The sequence below is a fragment of the Periplaneta americana genome, chromosome 15 (genome assembly GCF_040183065.1).
Source record: "Periplaneta americana isolate PAMFEO1 chromosome 15, P.americana_PAMFEO1_priV1, whole genome shotgun sequence".
Classification (NCBI taxonomy): Eukaryota; Metazoa; Arthropoda; class Insecta; order Blattodea; family Blattidae; genus Periplaneta; species Periplaneta americana.
Window position 1 is genome coordinate 59,225,208 of NC_091131.1, and position 26,933 is coordinate 59,252,140.

The 26,933-nt window shown below is 35.9% G+C and overlaps 1 protein-coding gene and 1 long non-coding RNA gene across 2 annotated transcripts in view; one reads left to right on the forward strand and one right to left on the reverse strand.

The window, feature by feature from the left end:
• On the reverse strand, positions 1–26,025 carry LOC138715634 (uncharacterized). Its single transcript, XM_069848708.1, has 3 exons — positions 25,976–26,025; positions 14,390–14,519; positions 1–963 (listed from the first exon to the last, which is right to left on the reverse strand). Exons 2-3 carry the CDS (start codon positions 14,515–14,517, stop codon positions 150–152), a joined length of 942 nt encoding a protein of 313 aa, XP_069704809.1. The 5' UTR covers positions 14,518–14,519; positions 25,976–26,025; the 3' UTR covers positions 1–149.
• The window catches only part of LOC138714997 (uncharacterized), a 935,649-nt gene that overhangs the window by 102,336 nt on the left and 806,380 nt on the right, over positions 1–26,933 (forward strand). The gene's annotated exons all lie outside the window — the stretch shown is intronic.

Below are 26,933 nucleotides of genomic sequence, written 5' to 3' on the forward strand. Positions count from 1 at the left end.
TCCAAAAATTGATGTATTTAATTATTAAGACGAATAATAATGTTAAGTATACTTGTGAAGAAGAATGAATCATGATGTATATCTCTACATACATACATACATACATACATACATACACTACATGGTATAGGGTAGCAAGTATCAGGCCACTATGTATACACCTTGCGACACTTGCAGTATATCGGGTCGTAGATTTCTCCTTTCGCACACGTAGTTTTCTCCAGTCTCTTCCAGTCAAGCAGCAGCGATAACGATGGAAGAACAGGCCGCCATGGTGGCAAAACAAATTTCGAGCAGTCCTGTGGGAACCGAAATCCGTTGCAAATGAAGCAGTGAGGATTGCGGTACACCTGCATATTGCATTTCTCCAAGGCGGTGTACGCATGGCATAGGTGCTCTGTGTTCAGGTCCGTCCAGTCGTCAGCACAGTCGCTCACAACATTTACTTCGCAAGATCTGAGGACATTGAATTTCGTGTCTGGTGGTATGTGGTGCAGCTTACAAGTCGATAGTTCTGCGTTGATATTTAGCGTCCACTCCTTCGTGGCCATGTCGTACGCGATGTGCCGCACGATGTCATCGTCAGAGACGGAGACCGTTGGTATGGGGTAGCAGGTAAAGTGGGCGATCCAGATCACGGCAGTTGTTTCGTCCGTGTCGCGGTGGCAGGCCGCGCAGTGCCAGTTCCTGTACGTGATGTTGGTGGTGACAGGCGCGTCGAGCAGTGGATCACTGGTTTCGGCGTCGGGGTGCTCGCAGTGCCGTCGAGTGTCGTCGTCTGGCCAGTCCGTCGGACACCTCGCCATGACGTGGAAGTCGTTTTTGCAGATGAACGGAGAGGCTCCCAGGCTCTGTTCCTCCCGCCGAAAATACGGGGAGCTTCGGCAACAGTCCCCATATTGTGTGCAGAGGGCATCGCATGCGCATACCCATGTGTCCGGAAACTCTGTCATGCAGTCTGGCCTGGGAAGGAAGTGAACACTTTGTTATAGTTCTTTAACAATAATTTTGTTCTTTCTCGCTCCACTATCCTTTTACCTTAACCTCTATATATTTCCGTCCTAATTATGTATGAGAAGAAAACATTAAGAGTGGAACATCATAGACAAACTTTTTGTCTAGATCTATACTACACACGTAGATTGACTATAAAAATGTATTACCTAAATTCAGAGGGAATTGTAGTAAGGAGAGCAGTAGGACAAGGACGCCCTTTATTACCTTTCTTGTTCAGCATTTACTTGGAGGTTTTAGTGAACTATTCCAAACCATGGGAAGGTTGATAGTAGGAGGAAGAAGAAAAACTGCATAGCACTTGCTGATACAGCGTTGTTAGCAGTAGAAGAGATGATACCGAGGGATATGCTGCTGGAACTTAATAACATCTGTGAGCAATTTGGGATGAAGATAAATGCAAATACGATGAATTCCGTGGTTATCAAAAGAAGAATAAATAAGATAACTCACGAATTCGAAATGAGGCAATTGAGCAAGTTAAGAGCTTCAATTACTTCGGGTGTATGTCTACTACAAGTAGTAACGTGAGCTAGTGCCAGGAAGTCAAAGGAGGATAGCAATGGTAATGGAAGCGTTCAATAGAAAAAAGACCATCTTGTCCAGACCCCTGGAAAAAGAATCAAGAAAGAGTCTAGTGAAGTGCTTTATGAAGACTGTGGCACTGTATCGGGCAGAAACATGGACATTACTGTTCTCCAACCAGGAGATCAACCGTGAAAGGAATGTGCTTACTATTGCGTCATCTATTGGAGCGAAGTAGATATATAATATTATCGTTATAACGTCAGTTTAAAAACCATTCGCTCTCCTGCATTTGTTATTTCCTGTATGGAGAGATTAAAAAACCAGGAGATTAACAGTGATCTAGTTTTGTAACTAGGGTAGTATAAACATGTGTGTATTAATGTTATTGTTTGTGCTGTGACAGCGAGCCAATAGAGATACGAGTACCCACGTGTGTGACCTTATGACATCTTATGACATCAACATTCATTCACAGGATTATCCCCTTCGTCTCATTAGGCAGAGACTTTCTCGTAGTTGGAGCACAGTACGACGAAGTGAAGAGAAACTACTATAGGTCGCGCCAGGGATTTTGGCAGATGGATTTTCATAATGTGAACTGGAGAGCGAGTTCCTCACCGCTGCAAGATCGGCTGTTATCTCTGTCGCAGTGGAATGGGTAGGACATAAGAGTAAACATGCACGCCCGAGTATTTGTGCACTCTGAACAGTCACCTCCAAAAACTAAACAAATATTACAGTAGTCTATATATGTCTTTGGTATTCCCAAGAAACTTGTTCGATTAATTAAAATGTGTCTCAATGAAACTTACAGCAGAGTCCGTATAGGCCAGTTTCTATCTGATGCTTTTCCAATTCACTGCGGGCTAAAGCAAGGAGATGCACTATCACCTTTACTTTTTAACTTCGCTCTAGAACAGCGGTTCCCAAACTTTTTCAGCCACGGAGCCCTTTTTGAAGCAAAAGTTCCTCGTGGAGCCCCAAGAAATGTTTATTTTTTAGTTTTATCTGTCTACGTTCTATGAAGCATATTTTACACGATACATAAACGGAAGTATGAAATATATATATATATATATATATATATATATATATATATATATTGATAAAGGAAACAGTTGTAAAAAAATACTGGATATAATTTATTTAAATCTACAAAATGATATTAACATGTAGTTAAGATATTTAAAAAATGTTACAATATTGCATGTACACCCAAAGGTAATGTGAAGAATGTGCCTGTTTCTTGCGACAGAGTTTGTCAATGTCCGGTGTCATAGAAGTCAGTTGAAGAAGTATATCGTCTTCTATGTCCAAACAAGTTCGATATTATGTTTTTGTAGCCGTGTACCTCGAAAAGGTCGTTTGACTGAGGTACACAGTAAGCTACCAAAGGGCAGTGAGAGAAATTTAGCTTTTGAACTTAATATGAAAAGACCTTCCCCTAACTTAGCCCAAAATGGTTTGCTTTTAAATGATGCCTGACAGTGGCTGTTCGAAACATGTCTATAAGGACCTCATATCTCAAGCAGTGAGGGCTGCTGGTTTTGACATCACTGGAAATGGATCTACAATCTACTTATATTTCTTTAGAATCGATTCCTGAGTGTCCCTTGGAAAGTATGAATTCATATTTTGAATCAAATTGTCAAAGTGGTCTTTCATTATTGCTATGAATGAGACATTCATTGTTATATTATTTTCTTCTATCAAGTTTGAAGTCAATGAGAAATGTAAGATCCTTATTGTCGACGCTTTCTATGTAGAACACTATCTTTTTCTTCAGTGCGACAATTTCGTCATCAGCATCGAATATAGTCTTCAATTTACCTTGTATGTATGTGCTGAATTCATTTATGAAAAATGTCTGCCAAGTAACATAATTTGTACAACCATTCTGATCATTCAAATAATCTGCTAGTAAACTGTTCCGGTAATTCAAAAGTGAAGAAACTTCCATTCGAAGTTCATGTAATCGGGACAACGCTTTACCGAGCGACAACCATCGCACTTCTGTGTGTAAATATTACTAACAATGACTTGTGTATACTACCCATATCTTCACACAGGATTTTAAATAGTCTGCACTGCGAAAGTCGTGCCTTAACAAAGTTGATAATTTTGATGGCGTTGTCTAGTACCTGCTCCCGTCTTAGCCCAAACTCATTACAGATGTACAAATTGTTTATAGATGACTAAATAATGTCAATTATAACTTATAGAAGTCTTGTTTATTGAGAATTCATGGAAAATCATATTTACAAACGGACTGTAGGGGTGTCACCTGTAGATGACATTGGGCAATAAATCTTATTGACACATTTAATGACTGCAATATCATAATTTATTCAGTGGAGAATATTTAAAATAGCATATATGTAATAATACTACTGGATGAGACTGAATCGCTGGCTGGATGTGTGTATGGATCTTTCCCATAGAGACCACAACATACTTGCAAGATATTTCGCCGGAATTCACAATAGGTCAAGTCTTTTTGTATTGCATCTCTTCTTGATACCAACCACGCATTATGACAGTCTGCATCGAGATCAAATGCAAAAAGTGGGTACCACCATTTCGTTCCATGAAAGCTCATTTTCAAAAAAATGAACATTTTCGTCAAATCTATCTACTCCTCCCATGTATTTGATGTACTATTCAATAACCGAAGGGCAATCCACTTGAATTTTCCTTCGTTTGCCTGCAATAACACTGACTCGATCTGCTTTCAAAAATGGAGTTACATTGTGGCAGTTTGAAGCAAGAGTGACAATATTATCATGCCATCGAACAACAGCATCATCCTGTGTCACAGCGGAAGATATTGCACCACGATTGCGCTTTTTCATGTGCTTAGCATCATTCTTCAACCACACACTTCCTCATGGGTTTTTCTCTAATGATTCCTGTTCCTCCATTTGTGTTCAGTAAGAACTGACAACAACTTGAGACTTGTGAAGAAATTGTCAAAGTAAAATCTAAGATGAAAAAGCTGCCGGTAATCTGCTTTCAAGTTCCAACACAACAGCAGCTACTAACCCATATTCTGCTTGGCCTGTTTAGCTCCTTGGTACGGTTCAAACCCAGCGATATAGCCAAGACGTGTAGCTGCTGACCATAGTTTATATCCAAAACGCAATGGCTTTCTATGAATATGCTGATTGGCACTATGTCTCTCATAATAGGGAACCATTGTTTCATGAATAGATTTGTGACTCGACCATAGCTTTTCAAACTGTTAGCCAAAATTATCATTTAGAATCTCGAAGTATCTTCGGACTTTACCAAATTCATCATTAGGAGGAAGATTGAAATTGCCCGAAAGATGTAAATATTTATGGATTTCTGTAAACCTACTTTTCCTCATGGTATTGAATACAAGTTCATTATGTACATCTGATTTTGTTTCGAAAAACATTGTTATGCTTTGGGGAGACATGTAGCCCGTCAGTAAGAGAATGACAATGTAAACTTTTTATGTCATTTTTGTCCAATTCAATAGAATGATTTCTTTGGAGGGCATACAATTTTGACATTTTACACATGACAGCGAGTATTTCGTCACTGAACAGGAGCTCGAAACATTAGACAGGAGTAAGTTTTGATTAATTATAATCTGTAAATGTTTCATCTACGTCGCCTCTTCCAGATTTACAAGTAAATATTTATTCTTCGTCAGACCACTCTTTATTACGAAAAGAAATATTAGAAGTATATTATTTTGTTTTTTTTCTCTGCTGAAGTCTGACTAATACTAGAAATAGATTGTCTTTCATCGCGAGAAATGTTAGAATAACACTGTGTTCTTTCGTACACCATAATTATTTCTTCCATGTATATTCATATCTGTATTCGGCAGTTTGTTTTTGTCTGTTGAAACTTGAATGTTCATTTCCTCAATATAAGTATTGGACATTGTTATCTCGTCAATTGTTGATGGTCTCGGGTTATTTCCTTCATCATTATCTATTAGTACGTCATTGGCAGAAGTAACGTTAACTTCAAATGTAGATCTGAATATTCTTCCTTGAAGATGGTTGATGTCACGGGTTGTTTCGTCACCACTTTCCTCATCGATAACTGGTCCATCAGCCGGTGGAAATATGGTAATATCACTTACAGGCGATGCTCCAACTGTATCTTCGTCCATCATCGCCAGTATTTCATACACAGTCAGACTATATAAGAATAATAAGTAACATAACTATACTAATATAATGAGATCGGACGTTTAATGTATCTGACCAATGTCACCTGGAGGTGACATGTCACTTTGTAGTCCCTATATACACTATATGCACCTTTTTTACTTGTTTCTGAAAATTGCATATGAAATATCAGTAGTTTAGTAATGTATATATGGAAACAAAAATAAAACTACTTAACTCTTAGTTCTATTTTCACAGGCCATTATGTCAAGTGCGCACAAAGTTGAGATTCTTCTGCATCCACGCTGATGTTTTCTTCTCTACTGCTGCAGATTTACGAGCTAGTCGCCAAAAATGGTTGCAATTCAGTTACCAGATGTCTATTAATGCATTGTCGACGGCGATTTATGTTTAAATATATTTATTGGTAATTTTGGACAGCTTGTTAGGGAGTGTCACCTGTAGGTGACATTGAGACAGCACGAGTTAAAGCTGGCATTTTTTCGTTGCGAGGACGTGTTGGTGTAGTACACAGTGACTACTTGTTCAGTTCTTAAAACTTTCTTGATCCTTGTAACAGCGCCAGCAACAGGACCTACCATGGCCTTTGCGCCAACTGTGCACACGTCAATGCAATTGTCCCCACAGTATCGAGTTTTCAATGAAGAAGAAACAATTTCAGTACCGCTTGTAGAGGAGGGCAATGGCTGCAGAACAAAATATTTCATAAAATAACCTGAAAATTCATACCGCACAAACATAATTAACATAGCTAATCCGGCAACGATCGTGGATTTGTTAAGTTGTAACGAAAATTTCGTTTAATTGATACGGGAAATCATGATATTTTTTACGTCTTTTCATAGATTCTGGATTCGATTATGCACAATTTTATTTGATAAGGGCACACTGGAAATCAAGTTTGCAATTTTCTCGTCCACCATGCACTTCACTACTTTCACTGATAGTGGTTTCATAAGAGTTTCAGCAAGGGTGAGGTTTACCAGCAAGAGCTTGGTCATGACTAATCAAGTACGACGTTTTCAGTGCTTTCTCGTTGTTTGTTTTTACACGAGGTAAAATTTTGTCTGAACTGCATGGAGTTCGTCACTTTTTCTTTCGAAGTAGTCTGCAGTTTTATTTGTGAAATTTTGAATTGAGAAATGCCGTCTAAGCTTGGCAGGGAACATAGAACTACTGGAAACAACTTTGTTACATATCACACGCTGTGGACGTTCATCAGCAAACTCAGTGAATCCCATGTCCAAATATAAATCACAATATTTTCGTTTGTTACTTTCAATACCTTTACATTAGGCATCGCAGACTCTGAGACAGGATCATGTTCAACATGTTCCAAACTCAATTCCCAGGAATTCGCACTATCTTCTTTGAAAGCTGTTGTTTTCTCCCTTTGACTGAGCACTGGTTGATGGCCAATGACTCTTAGGTCTTAGGAAGCCCATCTTACGCCACAGTTTCGGTTCAATGAAAGTATAGCTAACACATCTGCTATCAAATTAACACGCAGGTATACAGTATATATACTGTATATATATATTTTTTTGGTAACATAACAGTCAGTAGATTGTAGATTCCACATACCATGAATAACAAACGCTGCCTACACAGTATATAAAAAATAAAATAAATTTCGAGAATCATTGAGTACTTGGCAAGCAAGAAAGATCGAGATAGTTCCAGTGACGAGTAGATCTAATATTAATGCTTCCATGTAGCAAGAAGAACGCAAACTACTTTCTCAGAAAGTATTTTTCGCTTGATGGAAGGAGTTTCCGTTTTTCCCGCTAGAGACTAGATGGAATTAGCAATTTTTGTCATCTTCATAACTTCCGCGGACGGAGCCCCTGAGAATCATTCGCGGAGCCCTAAGGGCTCCGCGGAGCACACTTTGGGAACCGCTTCTCTAGAATATGCCATTAGGAAAGATGAGGATAACAGAGAGGGTTTGGAATTGAACGGGTTACATCGGCTTTTTGTCTATGCGGATGACGTGAATATGTTAGGAAAAACTCCACAAACGATTAGGGAAACACGGAAATTCTACTTGAAGCAAATAAAGCGATAGGTTTGGTAGTAGATCCCGAAAAGACAAAGTATATGATTATGTCTCGTGACCAGAATATTGTACGAAATGAAAATATAATCTGTTACACAGTATATATGGAAATATATATGTATATGGAAATATGTTAATCCTTAGTCAATAAATAAGACTGAGTTTTACGAAATACGAACATTAAGGGATGGAAAATGGGAGGCAGTAATGATCATAATAATTATACCGATTTATTTTTTTTAACCAGCAGACGTGCAGCCTTTAAATTTAAAACAAAGATTCACTCATAAAATTGTGCGTGTGAAGAAATTATTGCCCTTGTAATATCCATTACAATTCTATTTATTATACTCTTATATAAATCTAACTTCCGCAGCATGCAGTTTTACCCAATTAACCAAATTATATTTTGATTATTAAGAAGAAGAATCGTAATTTTATTAACTTGAATTGTTGCACCACCAGTAGACGATCCCTAGATTATTACTGGACAAATCTTGTATATTGATCTGGTAAGGGTAGGATTATATATATGCGCAATGCAATGCTTTTCCTTTTAATTAAGAATTAATTTAATTTAGAAAATGTAGGAGACGTATTGTAAAATCATTGCGAACGGAAGTCATTTACATTTATTAAAGGTATTCTTTGAGTAGGACTGTACCGTGGTGTGTTTCATAATAAGTATAATTGATATGAGCTGCTGTTATGAAAATATGAACGACTCAGAATGTTATCGCATCTCATTCTCGCAGCTTACACAAACAATATTGGCTCGCCTACTGGAAATATCATCGAGGTCATCTGCCAAAATCTGTGCCTCCGACTATAAAAGCATTGAAATGTGGATTATGGAGAAGAATGAAGGGTTTGAAATGGACAATTTTATTTTTTATTTTATTGGGTTATTTTACGACGCTGTATCAACATCTAGGTTGAAATGGACAATGAGAAATTAAATTGTGCTAGAAAGAATGGGCGAAGAACTGAAAATGATCAGGAAGAGAAAAAGAAATCAGCTGTGTCACTGGCATACTGAAGGATGCACATGGAATTGTGAACAGGAGAAAATTTTGCGACATGAGAAATCACATGATAGACAACATTAAGATACATGGCTCGTATGCGGGGAGTGGGAGGAAGGCGGAAAAGGAATAGCATTGCCGAATGCTGGGTTTGCAGTTAATGAATATTAATTTATTAACTGCAAATAGATATTCACCCGTGGTAGTTACAGGTAAAATAACGAGATAACAGAAAAACTAAATAAATACAGAGGGGAAATGTAAACTAAACAAGTCTGCGAAAGAAAACAGTAAGAGAATGTACAATCATAAGCCTATATAGACACGTTATACTACTATATTATGCATGTATACTTTTCATACTGTTATTATTTTGCAACATCCCTTTTACATCCTCTAATCACTGCATATTAATTGCACTTATTACTCGGTCACTGAAACTTACTGAACTGGCTCTGTGGCTTACTATAGCCTATTTTACTACAAAATATTGCTCACACACTATAACTCTCTGCACTTATATTTCTACTGTTCATTGCGTATTCAGTGTAATACACTTTAACTGTAAATCTAACTCATTGAGAAGGATGAATACGCCGGACTCTGTGAAGTTTTAACTGATGGGGCCGGTAGTGAAGGAAAAATAGATGTTCGGATTGTTACATTTCTTTTGCAACAGAAAGATTGTTTAATATCGGAATTAAGAGAAAAAGTGCAAATTTTAGTGGAAGGAGTGTCGTTTTTAACCAAACATTCTCAGCCAAATCATAGTGCATATTGTGTTACTGATACGTGTCTAGTAGTAAAGTTGTAGATATTTAATTTAAAGATAATAGTAGGTCAAGAAAGGTGAATGTATTAAATCTACACATTCCTAATGTAAGTAAGTCATAGAATACTAACAGTAAGTTTTCTAATCAGGTAAATGAGCAAAATATTTAAACAAAAAGTGAATCTTCAAGTGGTGCTCAAACGAATGGTGTTCCGTGGTCTCAAAGTTATTGGCAGGAAACAAAGACGCGTTACCGTTGTTGGTAACAGTAATAAGTTCGACACAGGAAATATAAAATTTAAAGGTGTGGCGAAAACAGTTGCTTTACATGTAAGTTTATACAGACTATCTCCAAACACGAAAGTGAATTTCCTGAAATAATGTGTGAAAAGTTAGAATCTAGATACCCTGATATTTATTCTTCCTTAAAAATAGAAATTTATCTACTGTAATGTTACAAGAGGTCTGAGATTTATCTGGGCAATCTCAGCTCTCGAGTGACATTTATTAGGACTATTTCATGAATAAAATAAAAATTAAATAATATATCCTAAAAATTCGCTCACAAAATGTTAATAATTGTATATTTATGAATGCTTAAGCTATTCAGATATTGTGAAGTTGAAATAGATGAATAACGATTACTGCAATAAAGAAATTGGATGTTATTCAATTGAGAAAAGCGAAATACAGATTTAACATGTTAATTACATGTACTGCACTTTTCTCTTGTTATTATAACATAAATGCATTTTCATTATCTGCTGCAATCACAATCTAATCTAAACATTTTATAATATAATTGCAAATAACCTGATTAATACATTAATTAAATGAATAATTGTTATGAAGGAATGTCATTTTCTTTAGATGCAATTGATATGGAATTAGAAGATGAAAATGTAGATGTGGAAGCAGGATTTTGGACTTTCTTAGCACAGTGGACCCATGCTCATCGATTTATGGGGAGCTGCAAAAATTATCGTGATGTATGACTGTGACTGGTTGGAATTCAAAATTTCATTACACTTCATTGGCCGAAAATCAAAATGACATCATATACGCGAAATAGTCAAAATGATCTTGAGGCAGCTATGAATCCATATGAGTGTGGTCAAAATGCATATGTTAGACGTTATTTATACCCTCGACAGAAAGCGATAGTAAATAAAACTTGATGACAAATGTTTCCGAAACGCTTTTCATATTAATGTCCAGTGTCTTCGAAATAAATTGAATGTTTTAGAATCTTATCTTAAAACTAATAAATATTCAGGTTTAACTTTTTGTGAACATTGATTACATTAGGTTGAGATTCAATTTTATAAAATTAATCGTTATTGTCCACTAAGTATTTTTCTCGTAAAGAACATGTAAAGAGTGGTACTTGTGTATTCTTGTCGAATGATTTAAATGATCACCCGTTAAATAAAATTAATGAACTTTCTGTAGAAATACAGCTAGAATTCGCTGCCATTAATTTGGAAAATGCTAACATAGTTGTTTCTGCATACAGATCGCCAATTGGAGATCTAAATTGGTTTATTGAGAAAATAGAAAGAGTTTCACACATTATTACTGCTAGTCCAAAAACAAGGACAGTTTTCTGTGCCGATTTTAATATCGATGTCGACATCACTAGTACAGCATTACATTTATTCTCTAAGCTGTTAAAACAATATGAGTCCACTATGTAAATAACATACCTACTCGTTTTGATTCATGCCTTGACAAAATTGTCACGAATTGTAATTGTAAAGAACGTACACATGGTGTTATTCACCCAGCTTTGGTACATTAGATCATAAAGCCATTTCGTTTGTTGTTAATGCAAATGTAGCTGTTATTGTTTCTGTTCCCACTAGAACATTGAGATTAATAACACAAGAAAATATTTCTTGTGCGGTTGATTTATTAAGTGATATTGATTGGTAATCAGTATTGAATTTGATTGGAATTTTAATTCAATGTTTGAAATTTTACTTAGTACATTTAATGAATGTTTTAAAGCAATAAATTTTAAGAAAACTAAAAATATTTATATAGGTAAGCCTTGGTTCACTCATGAGGTGAAACATCTACGTAATCATGTTTTAATTTGGAATAATATGAGTAAAGGCGTTGGTACTGAACAAAGTAAACTCCTATACAAGAATAAAAAGAAAGAATATAATTGTAGATTAAATGAAGCGAGAATATTACATAATGAATATCTAATTAATATGCCAGTTGATAAAAGCAAAAAGACCTGAGATAAAATAAAAGCTGAAGCTAGAAAGTGTAGTGATCTGATAGTGTCGAGTGTTGAAATTACTGTGGATGAATTTAATTATTATTTTATTGATTCTATAGAAATAATTCAAAATTATATACCTAGTTCTGTGTATCTCCACAACCTTTTTTAAATTAATTAAGGAAATGTTGTACTACTTTCAGATGGAAAAAAGTGACAAATGGAGAATTCTATAATATGATAATCAAATTAAATAATTCTGATAGTGAAGATTACTATGGTTCTTGAAATGTTATTGAAATATTTAACTGGTGTTATTTTAGAGCTTCTATTGATAGTGATTAATGAATATTTAAATCAGGGTAAATTTCATGATGCACTAACAATTTCTAAAATGAAACCTATGTACAAAAAGGGCGAAAGAGGAAACGAGATTTCCTTAATTGAATCCTATCTTACAAATAGACAGCAAGTCGTTGAATTTGAGGGGGACATAATATCTTCCCAATGTACAGTTAATGTTGGAGTTCCTGAAAGATCAATTTTGGGTCCGTTTCTTATGATTGCTGTCAGTGATTTATCAGCTGCAATTACAGAGAAAATCAATCCTTTTGCAGATAACACTGCGGTTTTGAAAGTGATTAATCATGATTTTGATATTAGTAACACTGAATTCTATGTAAAAGTGGTTTCTAGCTAATGGTTCAAGTCTAAATATTAATAAGACGTTAGACACTGTAATTTAGTCTTAGGAATGACATTGAATCTGAAAGGTCTATAAAGTTGCTAGGTTTTTAGATGGATGGAAAACTGACATGGAAATATCATAATCAGGAACTATGTAAAAAGTTTTCTAAGGTCATCTTTTTATTACGAATATTCAAACAGTTAATTCCTGCCTATGCTCTTTTAAATGCAGATTTTATCTTGTTTCATACACATTTGAATTATGGTGTTTTACTTAGGAGTAATAGTGCAGGTGCCCAAAGATGTTTTTAAGCTACAAGAAAAAAGCTGTGCGAATTTGAAAAGATGTGGTCGACGTGAACATTGCAAACCCATTTTTACAGAATTTAATGTATTAACAGTAGCATTACTTTATACAGAGTGTAAAGGGTATAAGTGCCATTATTTTAACTGGTGGTTGTTCATGTCAGAAGGAAGATAAACGTCCTCAATTTTTTTCTAATTGCAATATTTAATTATTAAAGTTTACAATATTAAGCGTTTGACAACGTTGCTGGATGGGGAGGAGAAAGTTTACAAGTACACAGACATGCCGGTACAAAACAGAGGCTCTGTTCTATTGCAGGGGTGGATAGAACTTTATGGTATATTTCCATTTTATTTAACAATATTGGCAATATTAGTCCATTTTTATTGTAGGCCTATGTCTAAAAAATAAACAGTAATGGTTTACTGCACAAAATCACACGAACTTTTATTTAAAGTTCAACATTTTAATCTCTTACTCTTCCATAAAGCAGTGCCATTTTTTAAAGAAGTTTCTGTTCTGATTTTTGAAACGAGGTAAGAGACTCCTAGTGTCTAATAATCGTTGAGAAACCGCTACAAAAGTTCGCCGATTAGGTAACCTTCTTTGCGGAAAACATTGAGGGAACATCCTTCTTGCCTCACTTGAATTACGACGACTTTCTCCATAAATTAATAACATATGACAATCCTAAACTGTGAATGGCATTGAAAGTTGTTTATCGAATACCTGGTACCGAATTATCATACTGTCAAAATTGTTTTGAGTTTCTTTCGGGAAAAAAAAAAAAAAAAAAAAAAAATAGGTAGCAAAAATTTCCATGAGTTCTTTAATAAACTGAAATGAATCAGATTTCTTTTTGTAAGTGATCTTGACCAGAAATCAAGTTTCTTTAGAACGCCCTCGATTTTACCTCTGTCTGTTATGTTAATATCTTGACCTTGCAAACTATTATTCAAAGTTTTTAAATGTTCGCAAAATTTATCAGCAAGGAAGGTCAGCCTTAGAAACAAAAGAAAATTGTAAAATAGGTAAAATAGCTTTGCATATTCCTATTTGTCTTCTTGTAGGTACTGGTAATTAGAAGTTAAGTGGTTCCCACTGGTTTTTGAGTAAAATTAAAGTTTTCGATTTCACATAGATTTATACGTTTCTAATGGGGTTAAGTACCGTACTGTAGTTGGGAGGGGGATCGCAAACAAAATTCTCGCCGAAAAGTGGGTCGCGCCTTCGAAAAGTTTGGAAACCACGTGATTAAATGATTGAACTTTTTGAGTGAGTGACTTTTCCATAGGTACATTGAACTAAGTAGGCTATACGAGTTTCGTCATTGGTGGAGTAATTGTTGCGTTTGCCGTCGATCATCAGATCATTACATTGACAATACAAATTTAGAAATTATTGTTTTTTTATTTCATAAATGATGAGGAATGGTGTTTCACTTTGAAGTTGTTACAAATAAATAGCTCAGAATTAAAATTAAATCTCCTGGTCACTGTGTAATGTTAAATGTGTCAAGTCTAAACTGTCTTACAAAAATGTTGCGTACGTTGTAACCGGTTGCTGTAGAAACTATCGAACTTTGTACTCACTCTGACGGCCACAGCTCAGTGGTAGGAGCGGATACGCTTTCTTCTGTCACATTTTCTGAAGCCGCTGTGAATATTTCCATTAGCAGCAACGTTGTCGTAAGCCGTAATAAAGGTTTGCACCAGGTCATGACTGTAAAGTAATAAGATTATTGTATAATATATTTTGATCATATATTCAAATTCCTCTGAGAATCTTAACTTACTAGTGTAGGGCAGGAAAGTAACACAAGAGAGCTTCATTCTATGATAATAATAATAATAATAATAATAATAATAATAATAATAATAATAATAATAATAATAATAATACCCCAAGTGCCTTCATGGCATGTTACGGGGATACCTTTACCTTACCCATAATAAATTTAAAGTGTACCGTATTATGATATTCGTTTCATTTTTCTGGATTTCAAGGTATGTCATACTAGAGTTTAATCAGCATAGATGTTATTTATGTACTAGAAACATTTTAACTGCATTTCAAAACTCACGATTAACTCGAAAACCTTTAAACAATGGAAACATTTTGAAAACAAATTTTAAAAATCAGAGTGATGATTTCTATGAGAATCCGCAGTTCTAACAGACTAAATTTGTCACTCTGTACACGAATGTCCGCCAGGTAAAATCCCGCATTTAACTCGCCGTAACTCGCAAACCAGTAAAGATTTTGATTAGCAGCCACTTTTAAAAGTAATTTCCAATTTTTTTCTAAACATTTCTCTCGCTTTGATCCCCATCTAACGCGAAAAATAAAAAAAAATTGTCGCTTAACAACTTTAGAGGGTATCAATGTCTATTTTGAATGGGTCACTTCGAAGTTAGTATTTTTTTTCTCACTTTCCAAAAAACATTTTGATTTCGAATTTTTTCTACGCTTTCTTTAGACATTTATCTATGAATCCTAAAAATTACAGCGCAATTGTTGATTGACACTCATAGCAGCTACTACATGATGTTTAATGGTGCGGCAAATCTATAATTTCGCTGTAAGAAAAATCCTGATGTAAACACAAGTACATGACTTATAGCTTCCTCGTGTGCTTGCTGCGAACGGCAACGAAAAACCCAAAATGGCGAGCGATTATATTCACTATTTATCGAGCCTTAGGAAGTGCGTAACGTCATCAGCAAGCTAATGATGAGAAGCACACGTTTAAATGTAACCGACCTACAACGTGAACCGACTGCCGAAATAAGAGCGATTCGACTATAATTGTCTTATTTTTTTACTTTGTCACTTATTCGTCCTTTGAACCCTCGTATGATCTTCAGTCGTTTATTAATATAACATTCAGAAAGAATTACAAAACCTTCCCTCTCCCCCCCCCCCCGAACATGCTTCCTCATTTCTAGATTTACATGTTTTTTTATTTTACATTTATTTATATTTTACATATAAGAGGGCCACTTACTAAGTCATGGCAACTATTTTTTTTCCGCGGTATCCTCTCAGTTGAAACTAAGAGGTGGAGAATTTTTCTCCGCTTCACCGATCCTTCATCGTTTCTTAGCTAGTTCCTTGAGCAGATCATTTCAATTCACAGAGACTTTCTCATGTACAGACATGGAAATAAAATTTGGAGTCTTCTTATTGTATAAAATTTGCTTACAACACATTGTGTATGTGCCGTAAATATATATATATCCAATTTCATTTGGGCCGCGGTGAGCTTGGTTCTCCATCCATGTGTAGAAACACGAATTTTTTTGTGTCAGGGCGTGTAATACACAATGCATAAAATGGTAACTGCCTAGAATAAAATGCGTCTTGTATAAGTACCTTGGTAAAACATGGACTTGTTGCAGGTCAAAGCATGATGTTACAGCATTGTCTATTTTCTCATTCAAAAACAAGTAGAACTGCTTGGTTCTTAATTTATGCAAACGATACTCAAGCACCAGGTTACGTCTTGGTTGTGTACCTTTTCCTGTGTTCAGTATTCCTGCCTTTAGCCTCGTACGTAAACCACAGGTATCTGTTGCAGGTGATCCAAAACCAATATTAAAGTGTGTGGTGAAAATTGTATAAAACATTACATACTTAACACAATGAGGTTTCTCAACGGTGCCACTATAACGTTTGTGCAATTGAGAAACATTGAACTCTGCAGGTAAATACAGTCTACAGGATTTTGTTCTGTTGTAATGAGACTCACGTGCTTTCAAATTGCCTATAAATTCCATAACCTTTTCCTTCTTATGAATACTCTTCAGTGATCGGTATCACCTCCTCTGTTTTTTATTACATTTTCAGCCTGCTCGCATTTTGCTTTAGTCAAATCCTTCTTTGTGAGATGGAAAAAACTTTGAGAAAAATTGTTTGACAAACATCTGCGTAATATTCCCTGGCAGGTATTTATAAAAAAAATTTGAGACCATATAGGTATATTTTTCCATTGTCAACTTATTGTTGCAAATATCAAAACATGTCTAATTAGTAAATATTAAAAGTGCAAAATTACCTGGTATTTAATTGTTAGTGTTTTCTTCACGTGCATTGTTTCTTTTTCTGTGTCTCTTTGGCGATTTGACAACAATCAAGTCGGAGGTTATCTTATCTTGAATTAAATTGTCTGGAATTTCATAAAACTGATTCCTTACTACTTGGATATATTCTCTTTTACCATCACAACATTCATATCCACTATTGAGTGGATGTTTGCAAGGCATTTCCAGACCCTGCATTTGAGGAAAATGGTTAGAATGCCTAAAAAAAATCACACAATCAATGTAAAGAAAAAAATGGCATTATTACCTATTCTGGAAATGGTTAGGTATCATTTCTGAAACCATAATGTACACCGTACTTTTCAAATAACTTTAAACTGTTATGAAAGCAATAACTATGTAAACATTATTATTACCTTATTCGTTTCAGTTTTTTTTATTTGTTTCCTTCTTCTTTCTTTTTCGACTATCCACATTGGCATCTTTAACCTGAACACCTTCCATTTTCAACAAACAATGCCAAATCCCGGCAGTATTCGCAGCTGATTATGTGCATTCATGTTAGCCAACATTACAAAAATATATTCTTTCCGTATCCTGTACTTGAAGCAAAGATGCTTCAAAAATAATGATTGAAAGTAATGCCTCTTCACTTAATGCAGGGCTGGGCACATTACGTGATTCTGAGAAATGAGCGCTGTTTACTTTGAAGAGCAATTCTCCCGAGCAGTGTGACGCTTGCATACTGTACGTCACTCACTGTCAGTGTAGTGGTTGACTCTGTAGTAGGATGGCGAACTTTGAAGATGCATCCGCCTGAGAAGCTGTATGTCAGACAGAAACCTAAATTATATTTTGAGATTGAACATGGCTAATTCATATGTTCCAAACATTGAACGGCTTCTGCAAATAAAACGATCTCATAAGTCTCGGAAAACAAACACATAGTTATTTTGGTTATTGAGATTCAAGAAGTTTTGTTTCAATAGAAAATATTTATTGATTTCAGATCGATAGAAGTAAGATTTTGTTGCTTACTTACTTATGGCTTTTAAGGAACCCGGAGGTTCATTGCCGCCCTCACATAAGCCCGCCATCGGTCCCCATCCTGAGCAAGATTAATCCAGTCTCTATCATCATACCCCACCTCCTCAAATCCATTTTAATATTATCCTCTCATCTACGTCTCGGCCTCCCCAAAGGTCTTATTTCCTCCGGCCTCCCAACTAACACTATATGCATTTCTGGATTCGCCTATACATGCTACATGCCCTGCCCATCTCAACGTCTGGATTTAATGTTCCTAATTATGTCAGAGTAAGATTTTGTTACAATAGTTTATTCATGCAAAAGAAAAGTGTAAGATAATGTTTATTAATAATTTTCTTCTTGTGTTTCTGATTGAAATTCTTTATTAGGCCCTACATATGTTTGTAATATTAATACCATTATGTAATTGTTAAAGCACTGTGCATGTATATTGTGTAAATAAGCCTATTGATTTGTCTGTGTGTGTGTGTGTGTGTGTGTGTGTGTGTGTGTGTGTGTGTGTGTGTGTGTGTGTGTAGAGCGAAGTTTATTTCATTAAATTAATAAGAGTGTTATAAAGTCTGCACTGTACAATAGATTGATGTAATATCCTTATAAACTATTATGTACTGACAGCCTAAATGAATAGAACAACCGTGGCTTTTGTTACATTAATGCAGGGAAGATAGTTGTAATGTGAGTCCGCCACTGCGTGAGCGTTCTGCTCTGGCTTGGAATTGAAGTTCCTTGCGGAGCGAGAGCAGCTCTGGCCGACTATACGGAGCCGCTCTCATGCCCGGCGCTGACTTAATGCATTCTGAATGAAACTGAGTTATTTATCAATAAACACACAGAGGACTTAAAGCACTTTGAATGAAGACCAACGTGCTTTGGACTGACTTCATTTTGAAATAAAATCTGCATTGGACTAACTGCAGTTTGAAACATAACCTTGTATTGGAAGCGCTGTATCAACGAAACTAACAGTTTTTTTTTTGTATAATATCTTAATAGCATTAATAGCTGCCATGAAGATTATGTGCTGCCATCTGTAATTAATTTTTCGAATTCGATGGACTTACAGCGTTTTGGAAGAAAGCTCTTCACATGTGAGACATAAATGGAAAGGTGAGAGTTCAGAAGTGGTGCGCGGGGGTCTTGGGGCATGCACACCATTCCATCCTGGGTAGTGCAATGGGCCCACCCGAGCGGCTTGCGTGCAAGGACAGTCCTAGTCCATCGCATCAAAATACTTACTAAAAATGACATGTCATCAACATCCGGGTCTTAATTATAAGCTACTAGTTACTTCCGTCAGCTAGCCAGCCAAAGAATGTGCGTGGCAAACAAGTTGTATGGAGCCGGCAAGCAGGTGTCCCTCACTTCCACAACTTCAGGGAGCGCGTAAAAGAGAAATGACATCATTTCTGCATCTGTTCCCAAAAGTGCATCGGTTTATATTGCTGTGGCAACTTACCAAGTTACCAAATTTCACCAACACCATTAATAATTTTTCTCTGTCGACGTATTCTAACCTGCGAATTAATCAGAGCTCCGCCTTGAAATTGTTGCACATTTTGTGGCCGGCTGAGTATAGGCTACACTACTACTACTATTACTACTACTACTACTACTACTACTACTACTACTGGTACTATTATTGCTGCTACTACTAATACTGCTGCTGCTACTACTACTACTACTACTACTACTATTACTACTATTAGATCTACTGGTACCGGTACTATTATTGCTGCTACTATTACTGCTACTGCTACTACTACTACTACTACTATTACTATCATCACTTTCCAGTACTACAACTACTGTCACCGATACTACTACTACTATTACTGGTACCGGTACTATTATTGCTAATACTACTAATACTGCTGCTGCTACTACTATTACTACTACTACTGGTACCGGTACTATTATTGCTGCTACTACTAATACTGCTGCTTCTACTACTATTACTACTACTACTACTGGTACCGGTACTATTATTGCTGCTACTACTACTATTACTATCATCACTTGCCGGTACTACCACTACTGTCACCGATACTACTACTACTACTACTACTACTACTACTACTACTACTACTACAACTACTACTGTCATTTTTAAGCTGCGCAGGTGCTTGAAGGCACTGCAACAACTATCAATCCTCTCGCGAAACATGTGCTGTAATTGAGGAGAAAAGTAGGTAAATTTAGATGTTTGTTGATATATAAGGGTATTAATTTATTTCACAGCTGTTGCTCGAAATTTTCTACGTCTTCATCTAGTCACAGTTGGTAGTCTCTTAAAAAACAGTGACATGAGATTGATGAAAATCCAAATGGTTGCTTCAAACTTCATACGAGGGGCGTCCATAAAGCAACTTTCCCTCTCGTCCCACAGCTATCAAACCATATGTTGCGCGAATCGACTACGTGTACGCGATAGAGTAATGTCCTGGCATGGCGCATGCGCTAGCGGAACTTCCCGAGTGCTCTCAGTAGCTTCGTTGCATTGGTTGAAGATGGACGTTCCTATTCCAGCTCCCGCCGCGTGTGAAGTGCGGTCAGTGATAAAGTTTTTGAATGCACAGGGCATAGCGCCGATTGAAATTGATCGCCAGCTGTGCCAGGCCTAGGGGCCTAACGTCATGAGCAAGCAGATGGTGCGTTACTCCAGAAGGTCGTCTTTGATGATGGTTGGCCTCCCACTGCGCTCCTCGTCATGCACATTTTGACGTCCTGCTGAAAATGATCTACAACAGCAACGCACCATATGCTTCCTCATAGACCTAATTACCTATGTCGGTAATAATATAATAATATTAATATAATAATAATAATAATAATAATAATAATCAGAAATATAAATATAGGTAGTGATGTACGAGTTTCATAGAAAGTAAAATTATCGCCATTTCGTCTATTGATTTGTATCGTATAAAACCTGAGAATTAATTAATTAATTTATTTATTTACTTATTTATTTATCTATTTATTTATTTATTTATGTCTATAACAGGGCAAAGCTCCAAATACAATAGACAGTACAGATATTTGTTTAAAACATAGAATTGCAGATAACATGAAAAAAGAGATAAAACAGATACAAATGCAAGCTACAAGTGTAAATACAAATTAAAAATGAAAAATGAATAAAAAAACAGACAAATAGATACTACCTAAATAAAAGAGACAGACGTATATATAAATGAAAAGTACAAATTAAAAATAAATGAAAAATAGGTAAGTATACATATCATAGCCAAAAATGTAAAATGTAGCTATATATGGAAAATTACAGAGTAACAAACAGGTAGCAATACTATTTAAAATCAACTGCCTTCTGTATATTAATAAGAAAATGTTTATATTTCATGTAGAAAAAGCTGAAATCTAGATCCCATATTTTGCATATTTCATTGAAATTTGAATGCATTTTTAACACCGGTGAATTTTTATGTGCTGAAGTGTTTGTTTTTTTTTTATAATATTACAATTGACGATTAAAAAAAAAACAAGAAAAGGTAATTGCTTACAAATGAAAATGTGGAATAAGGGTCATACAGAATGTATTTCGAATACAATAGAACAAGAAATATATAGCACAGACCAACGACGAATTTGCAGCACGGAATATTGTGTGTCATAAACTTATAAATAGGGCTCGGAAGTTGATGACCTAAAAATCACAGAAAAATGACTTGTAAAATGACCTTAAATTTCTGAAAATATGACATTAAAATTTTAACATATGATGAAGATTTTAATAATAATAATAATAATAATAATAATAATAATAATAATGATATATTATTATCATCATTATCATTATTGTCTCCGAAATCACACCAATACACATTTAAATATTATGGGGAAGTGAAATTTCCAGACATACTTTTTATTTAGCATTCCACTATCGCCATTTGTAAGATCTTGGGTTTCAGGGATCGTCAGTCGCTTTACTTTCGACACTTGTTGGATAGGCCTATAATATGATGACTGCGGACATTTCGGCTGCAAAATTTGTTCTGTTGCATTTATATTCATATCTGAGGCCTCGCCGTCCTCATTGAATAATCAAGACTATGTAGTCAACATGTAGATACCTATTATTGGAGAAAAATTCGTTCCGGCTCCGGGAATCGAACCCAGGTCCTCTCAGCTTTGCGCGCTGTTGTTCTATTGCGTTGAATTTAGGGAGCACGTAACACATGATCTGGAGTCAAGGCTAAGCCAACCACAAGAATAATTCCTTTATTACGCAATCGAATTGCGTAAGCAATCTACAGTAGGTTCTCAAATATAGACTACGACTGCACCAGAAAAAAAGTCCGTTCAAAAGCAGAAAAGGGCAGAAAAGAAACAAAAAGTAGAACATTTCCAGGAAATGATCACTAGATAATAAAAGAGCGGAAAATGCAAAATAAAAGTAGGCTATAAGGTTCGTGTTGAAGTGAAACAAGTTTATATTGCACCCTGCATTGTTTGTGATGTGTTATGTCTAGGGCAGAAAAAAAGTCGGTTATAAGCTAGATTGCCTCGTACTTACTCATACAGCTGTGTTTACAAAATGCTTGTGTGCACGCTCGACTAGTTACGGTAGTGGCTGTTTGTATGAATGAACTCAGAATTTATATTTGCAGCATTACTTGTGTTTCAAATTAATTAACTCGGAACAAACATTATATTTACAAAATATCATTAGTACCAATGAAGTCAAACACATTTTCCCTGTGTTCTGAATTCAATCGCTGTTCTTTTTTGGATTTTTGTTTCGGTATTCTGATACATCCTCACGTCACTTAAGCAGGTCTACTATTGAGAAGTGTCGAGTGTTCACTTCCTCTGCTCACAAACAGTAGAGACACCTTGTAACGAGACGCATTTTGTAAACAATAGGTGATATTAATAAAGATAAGGAAGATGAGTATGCTTCAAATATCACTCATTGGGTGGTATCATTAAAAACGAAGACCTTACTTTGCTCATCTTCCTCATGAGCAAAACGAGCTCTTTCTGTGAGGAAACTCTGAAATGCCGTATTAATAAAAACTATCGGAGCTTGCTCTTGCGTACCGGAGCTTACTCAGAGATTGCTTCACTTCGCTTGGAAGTTCGTATAGTTAGAGTCGTGGTCAGCCCAGCCACAGCAAGCGATACCGCAACGTGTATTTCGATTAAAAGAATTAGTCATTGAGCTAGGAAGACGTTGAGGAAAAGATTTATCTTCGTTTATGGATATCATTAAGAATTTTTCAGTTATATTTCAGAAGTCGATGTTACCGGAATGCCGTCAACGCCTATCAACAAATTCTCATTGCTTGAACGTGTGGATATGTACAATACGTACATAAAACGCAGAAGGTCGTGTGTGAAAACAAGTAAATTTCGAATGAAGTTTCCAAACAGACCTGTGCCTTCTGCCAAAACATTTAAAGAAACAGGCTCAGTGAACAACCGAAAATCAAACGGAAAACGTAGTGTTCTTACAGAAGAAAAATTAGATGAGATTGGTGAGAGATTGAGGGCCATTTTCAGCAACGACTGTGAGCATGGTCCAGATGAGCAAGTCGAAATTACTGAACATTTATTGTTAGTACTGCTATGTACAAATATTAGAAATGACGGAGAAATGATTACTCGCTCGCCGGAAATCACGCTAGCAATGGGCCATGAGTCACCCACCGTTTTCTCGCATCACGTTAAAATAATGTCTCTATAGATAAAATGGGAGGGAGAAAGGCGGTGAGTGTTGGTGGAATTAAAAGACAGAAACGGGAGTATCCCGAGAAAACTGTAACATCTAGCCGGGGTTGGAAACCAGTCCGTCTGGATGGGAGACCAGCGCGCAAGCGAGTGCTTGCAAAGATGTTTAACATTAAGTTACATCGCTCACGAGCAAATACACATAAATACTTCGTATTCTTAGAAAGTCCATACTAAAGGATTTGTTTCTTCTTCTCCTTGAGAGAGAAAATAGGATCGTATAGGACTCCAATTTTTTTAGCAAACGCTCTAGATCTGGCAATAGGGACTATCACCGTACTGGAATATACCTTAAAATTGTTGAATATTCTTGTTCAACAAACTGAAAAAAAAAAAAAAAAAACTTTTTGAAAAGAAAACTCGTTATAAACTTTTAGTAGTAGACATTCGACATCAAATTTCATCACTTTGCTTGCATTTTTGGCCAAGTTATGAATAACGTGACAATTATAATTCGCTTGAATTATGTTGTCATTTAAAGATTTGAAATTCTGGAAAACTGAGTGTTGATGTTTTCCGTAGTTGATCGCTGCACTGTCTGCATCAAAACTTGATATATTAGAAATTTTCAAATCATGTCCATCTAAAATAGATTTCCGTTTCTAAAAAATATCGTCAGCTCTTTCATTCGAATCATCATAAAAACTAAGTAATTTTTCTTTAACTCCACTAATCTCGGAAAAATATTTATACTGACTGAAAAGCACTTAAATTAATATTGCCTTTTATTGAAGCAACTGTCGAAACAGAGAGAAAAATGTCATATTTTAAGTCATTCTCTACTAGTTCTACGGAATTAGGAGCCGATACATTTTGAAGAAGCATCTCACATTTTGTACGTCCACAGTGAAATTTTGGACTTCGAATCTTTGAAAATGTCACTCGCTAACTTAATGCTACAATGAGTAGAAAGATGACTATGGTTAAGCATTATTGCATGATATGCAAACGACAATTCAGCAGCTGTAACTTCACTTTCAATAGGAGAATGTTTCACGCTAAAAAAATTTCAATCGATTTAGTTTTTTGTTTTCTCACCGCCCCAGTTCCCTCGTTTTTTTTTTTTATTGAAAATGAAGGACACGCTATACATTTTGACATGCCTTCGTCATCACATTTAGCTAACCAAATTTTAAACTGTTCATCTTGTAATCATTCATTACGAAATATACACATTCTTTTCACCTTTTTCTTCCGTTTATCATTTTGTCTGTCATAAGTCACAACTATCACTATCACTATAATCACTTCCACTGCTGTTTTCCTTTAATTTAGAGAACATTTTATTGAAACGAACTATGCTATATTGGCGACAATGGAGTTTCGTGTGATGTGATTGGTCGAGTGTATACAATGCGTTAATTGGCCTACGACTTAAATGACCAAAGTTAGCACAAAATTCAGTCAAATAAGTAAATAACGGATTTGATCGAAGTACAAGTGTGCCATTGGTAGAATAGTTACCATGTCTATCCACAAAATCAGCTTCATTATATGTTAATCCATCAGTATATATTAATGTTTCATCCATAATCTCACAAAAATCAGGGAAACCAGCAGGAGCTTAAAAATCTTGTGCCCAGTAAGTACATTTAGTGATCAATAACCTGCCTAGAATTTAACTCTGTTAACAACATCAACTACCCTGTGGGCATTTCTGCACACTGAAATCTTAGAAATTCTGTGCTCATCTACTAACCAATGGAAGTGACAGCTAGTATGCAACCAAAGAAAAACCTTCTTTTCCCCGTTGTTGGATGTGATGTCTCATACCTTGTAGGAGAGATTTTAGCGGAAAGGAGACACATTCGAAACCTTTCATTAAATTCATACAATGATACGAACGTGTTGTTAATAATTGTTGGCCGGAAAATTTTGCATATACGTTTTTTGATTAGGCCTAAATTCAGTATCTTCGTCTGAGTCACTAGAATTACTTAATAACATTAAAACAGTTGTAGTTTAATTCTTCATGGTATCCAGTTACTCAAAAAAAATTAATAAATATAACTTTATTTTGTTTGTTCTCAGTTGGTTGAAATATTAAACTTTACCCATCTCAGAGCTATTGCAGAAAATGTGTTAACTTTACAAGTAAAGTTTACATACTTGTAAAGTGCTCAAAATTTCTTTTGCGAAGATTTGATTTCCTTTACAAAGTTTAACATTACAAACAAAGATTGTGAAAAAGAAGTTTACAATTTACAAAGTTTACAATTATTGTAAACATTGAGAAACAGTCCCCAGATTTAAAACAATTTACAAGAAAACGTGGAAAGATCTATCGTTGGAGTTGGTAACGAACACGACTGCTGGAATATGTAACTTTCTTACCTGTCCGTTGAGGAACACGAACTGAAACTGGCTACGTAGCAACAAGTGCAGTCGGCTCGACAGTTGCAGAAGGTCACGGCACGCGAAATCAAATTGTCACTTGTGCCTGGGAGTGAGCGATATTCCCTCTACGTTGTAGTTGGAGGTAAATGCTTTACTCAGCAGAGAATTACCTTATAGTAGTTTTCGTATCCCAGTAACATTAATATTTACTCTTAATTTCGCACCTTCTGATTCTGACTCTTGATCTTGTTTCTTTAGTAGCAGTTGCAGAATTTCATGATATATGGTGTGCATAGGCGGGGAATTCACTGACAAGCAAACCTTGTGATGGGGGCAAATAAAAAAGTTATATTTTTCTTTCAACATGTTAATAATGTCAAAAGAAGTGCTTATACAAATTTTGGACACTCGACCACAATTACAAGAAGGGCAGTAAAAAAGTAAGTTCGCCAGGGGCTTTAACAGAAAGATTTTTTAATTTTATTGGGTTATCTTACTACGCTGTATCAACATCTAGGTTATTTAGCGTCTGAATGAAATGAAGGTGATAATGCCGGTGAAGTGAGTCCGGGGTCCAGCATCGAAAGTTACCCAGCATTTGCTCGTATTGGGTTGAGGGAAAACCCCGGAAAAAACCTCGATCAGGTAACTTGTCCCAACCGGGATTCGAACCCGGGCCACTTGGTTTCGCGGCCAGACGCGCTGACCGTTACTCCACAGGTGTGGACTTAACAGAAAGAAAACACAATTTCATTGGAAAAATTTATTGTAACTGACATCAACACATTCCCCATTGGAATTGAGACATTTGTCATATCATGGGACCGACAGAGAGGTGCAGACGGCTGTCAAACGCTGGTTCCGATCCTGGGCGGCAAACTTCTACGACACAAGAATACAAAAATTGATCCCATGGTATGACAGATGTCGTAATTCCAGTGGGGGATATGCTGAC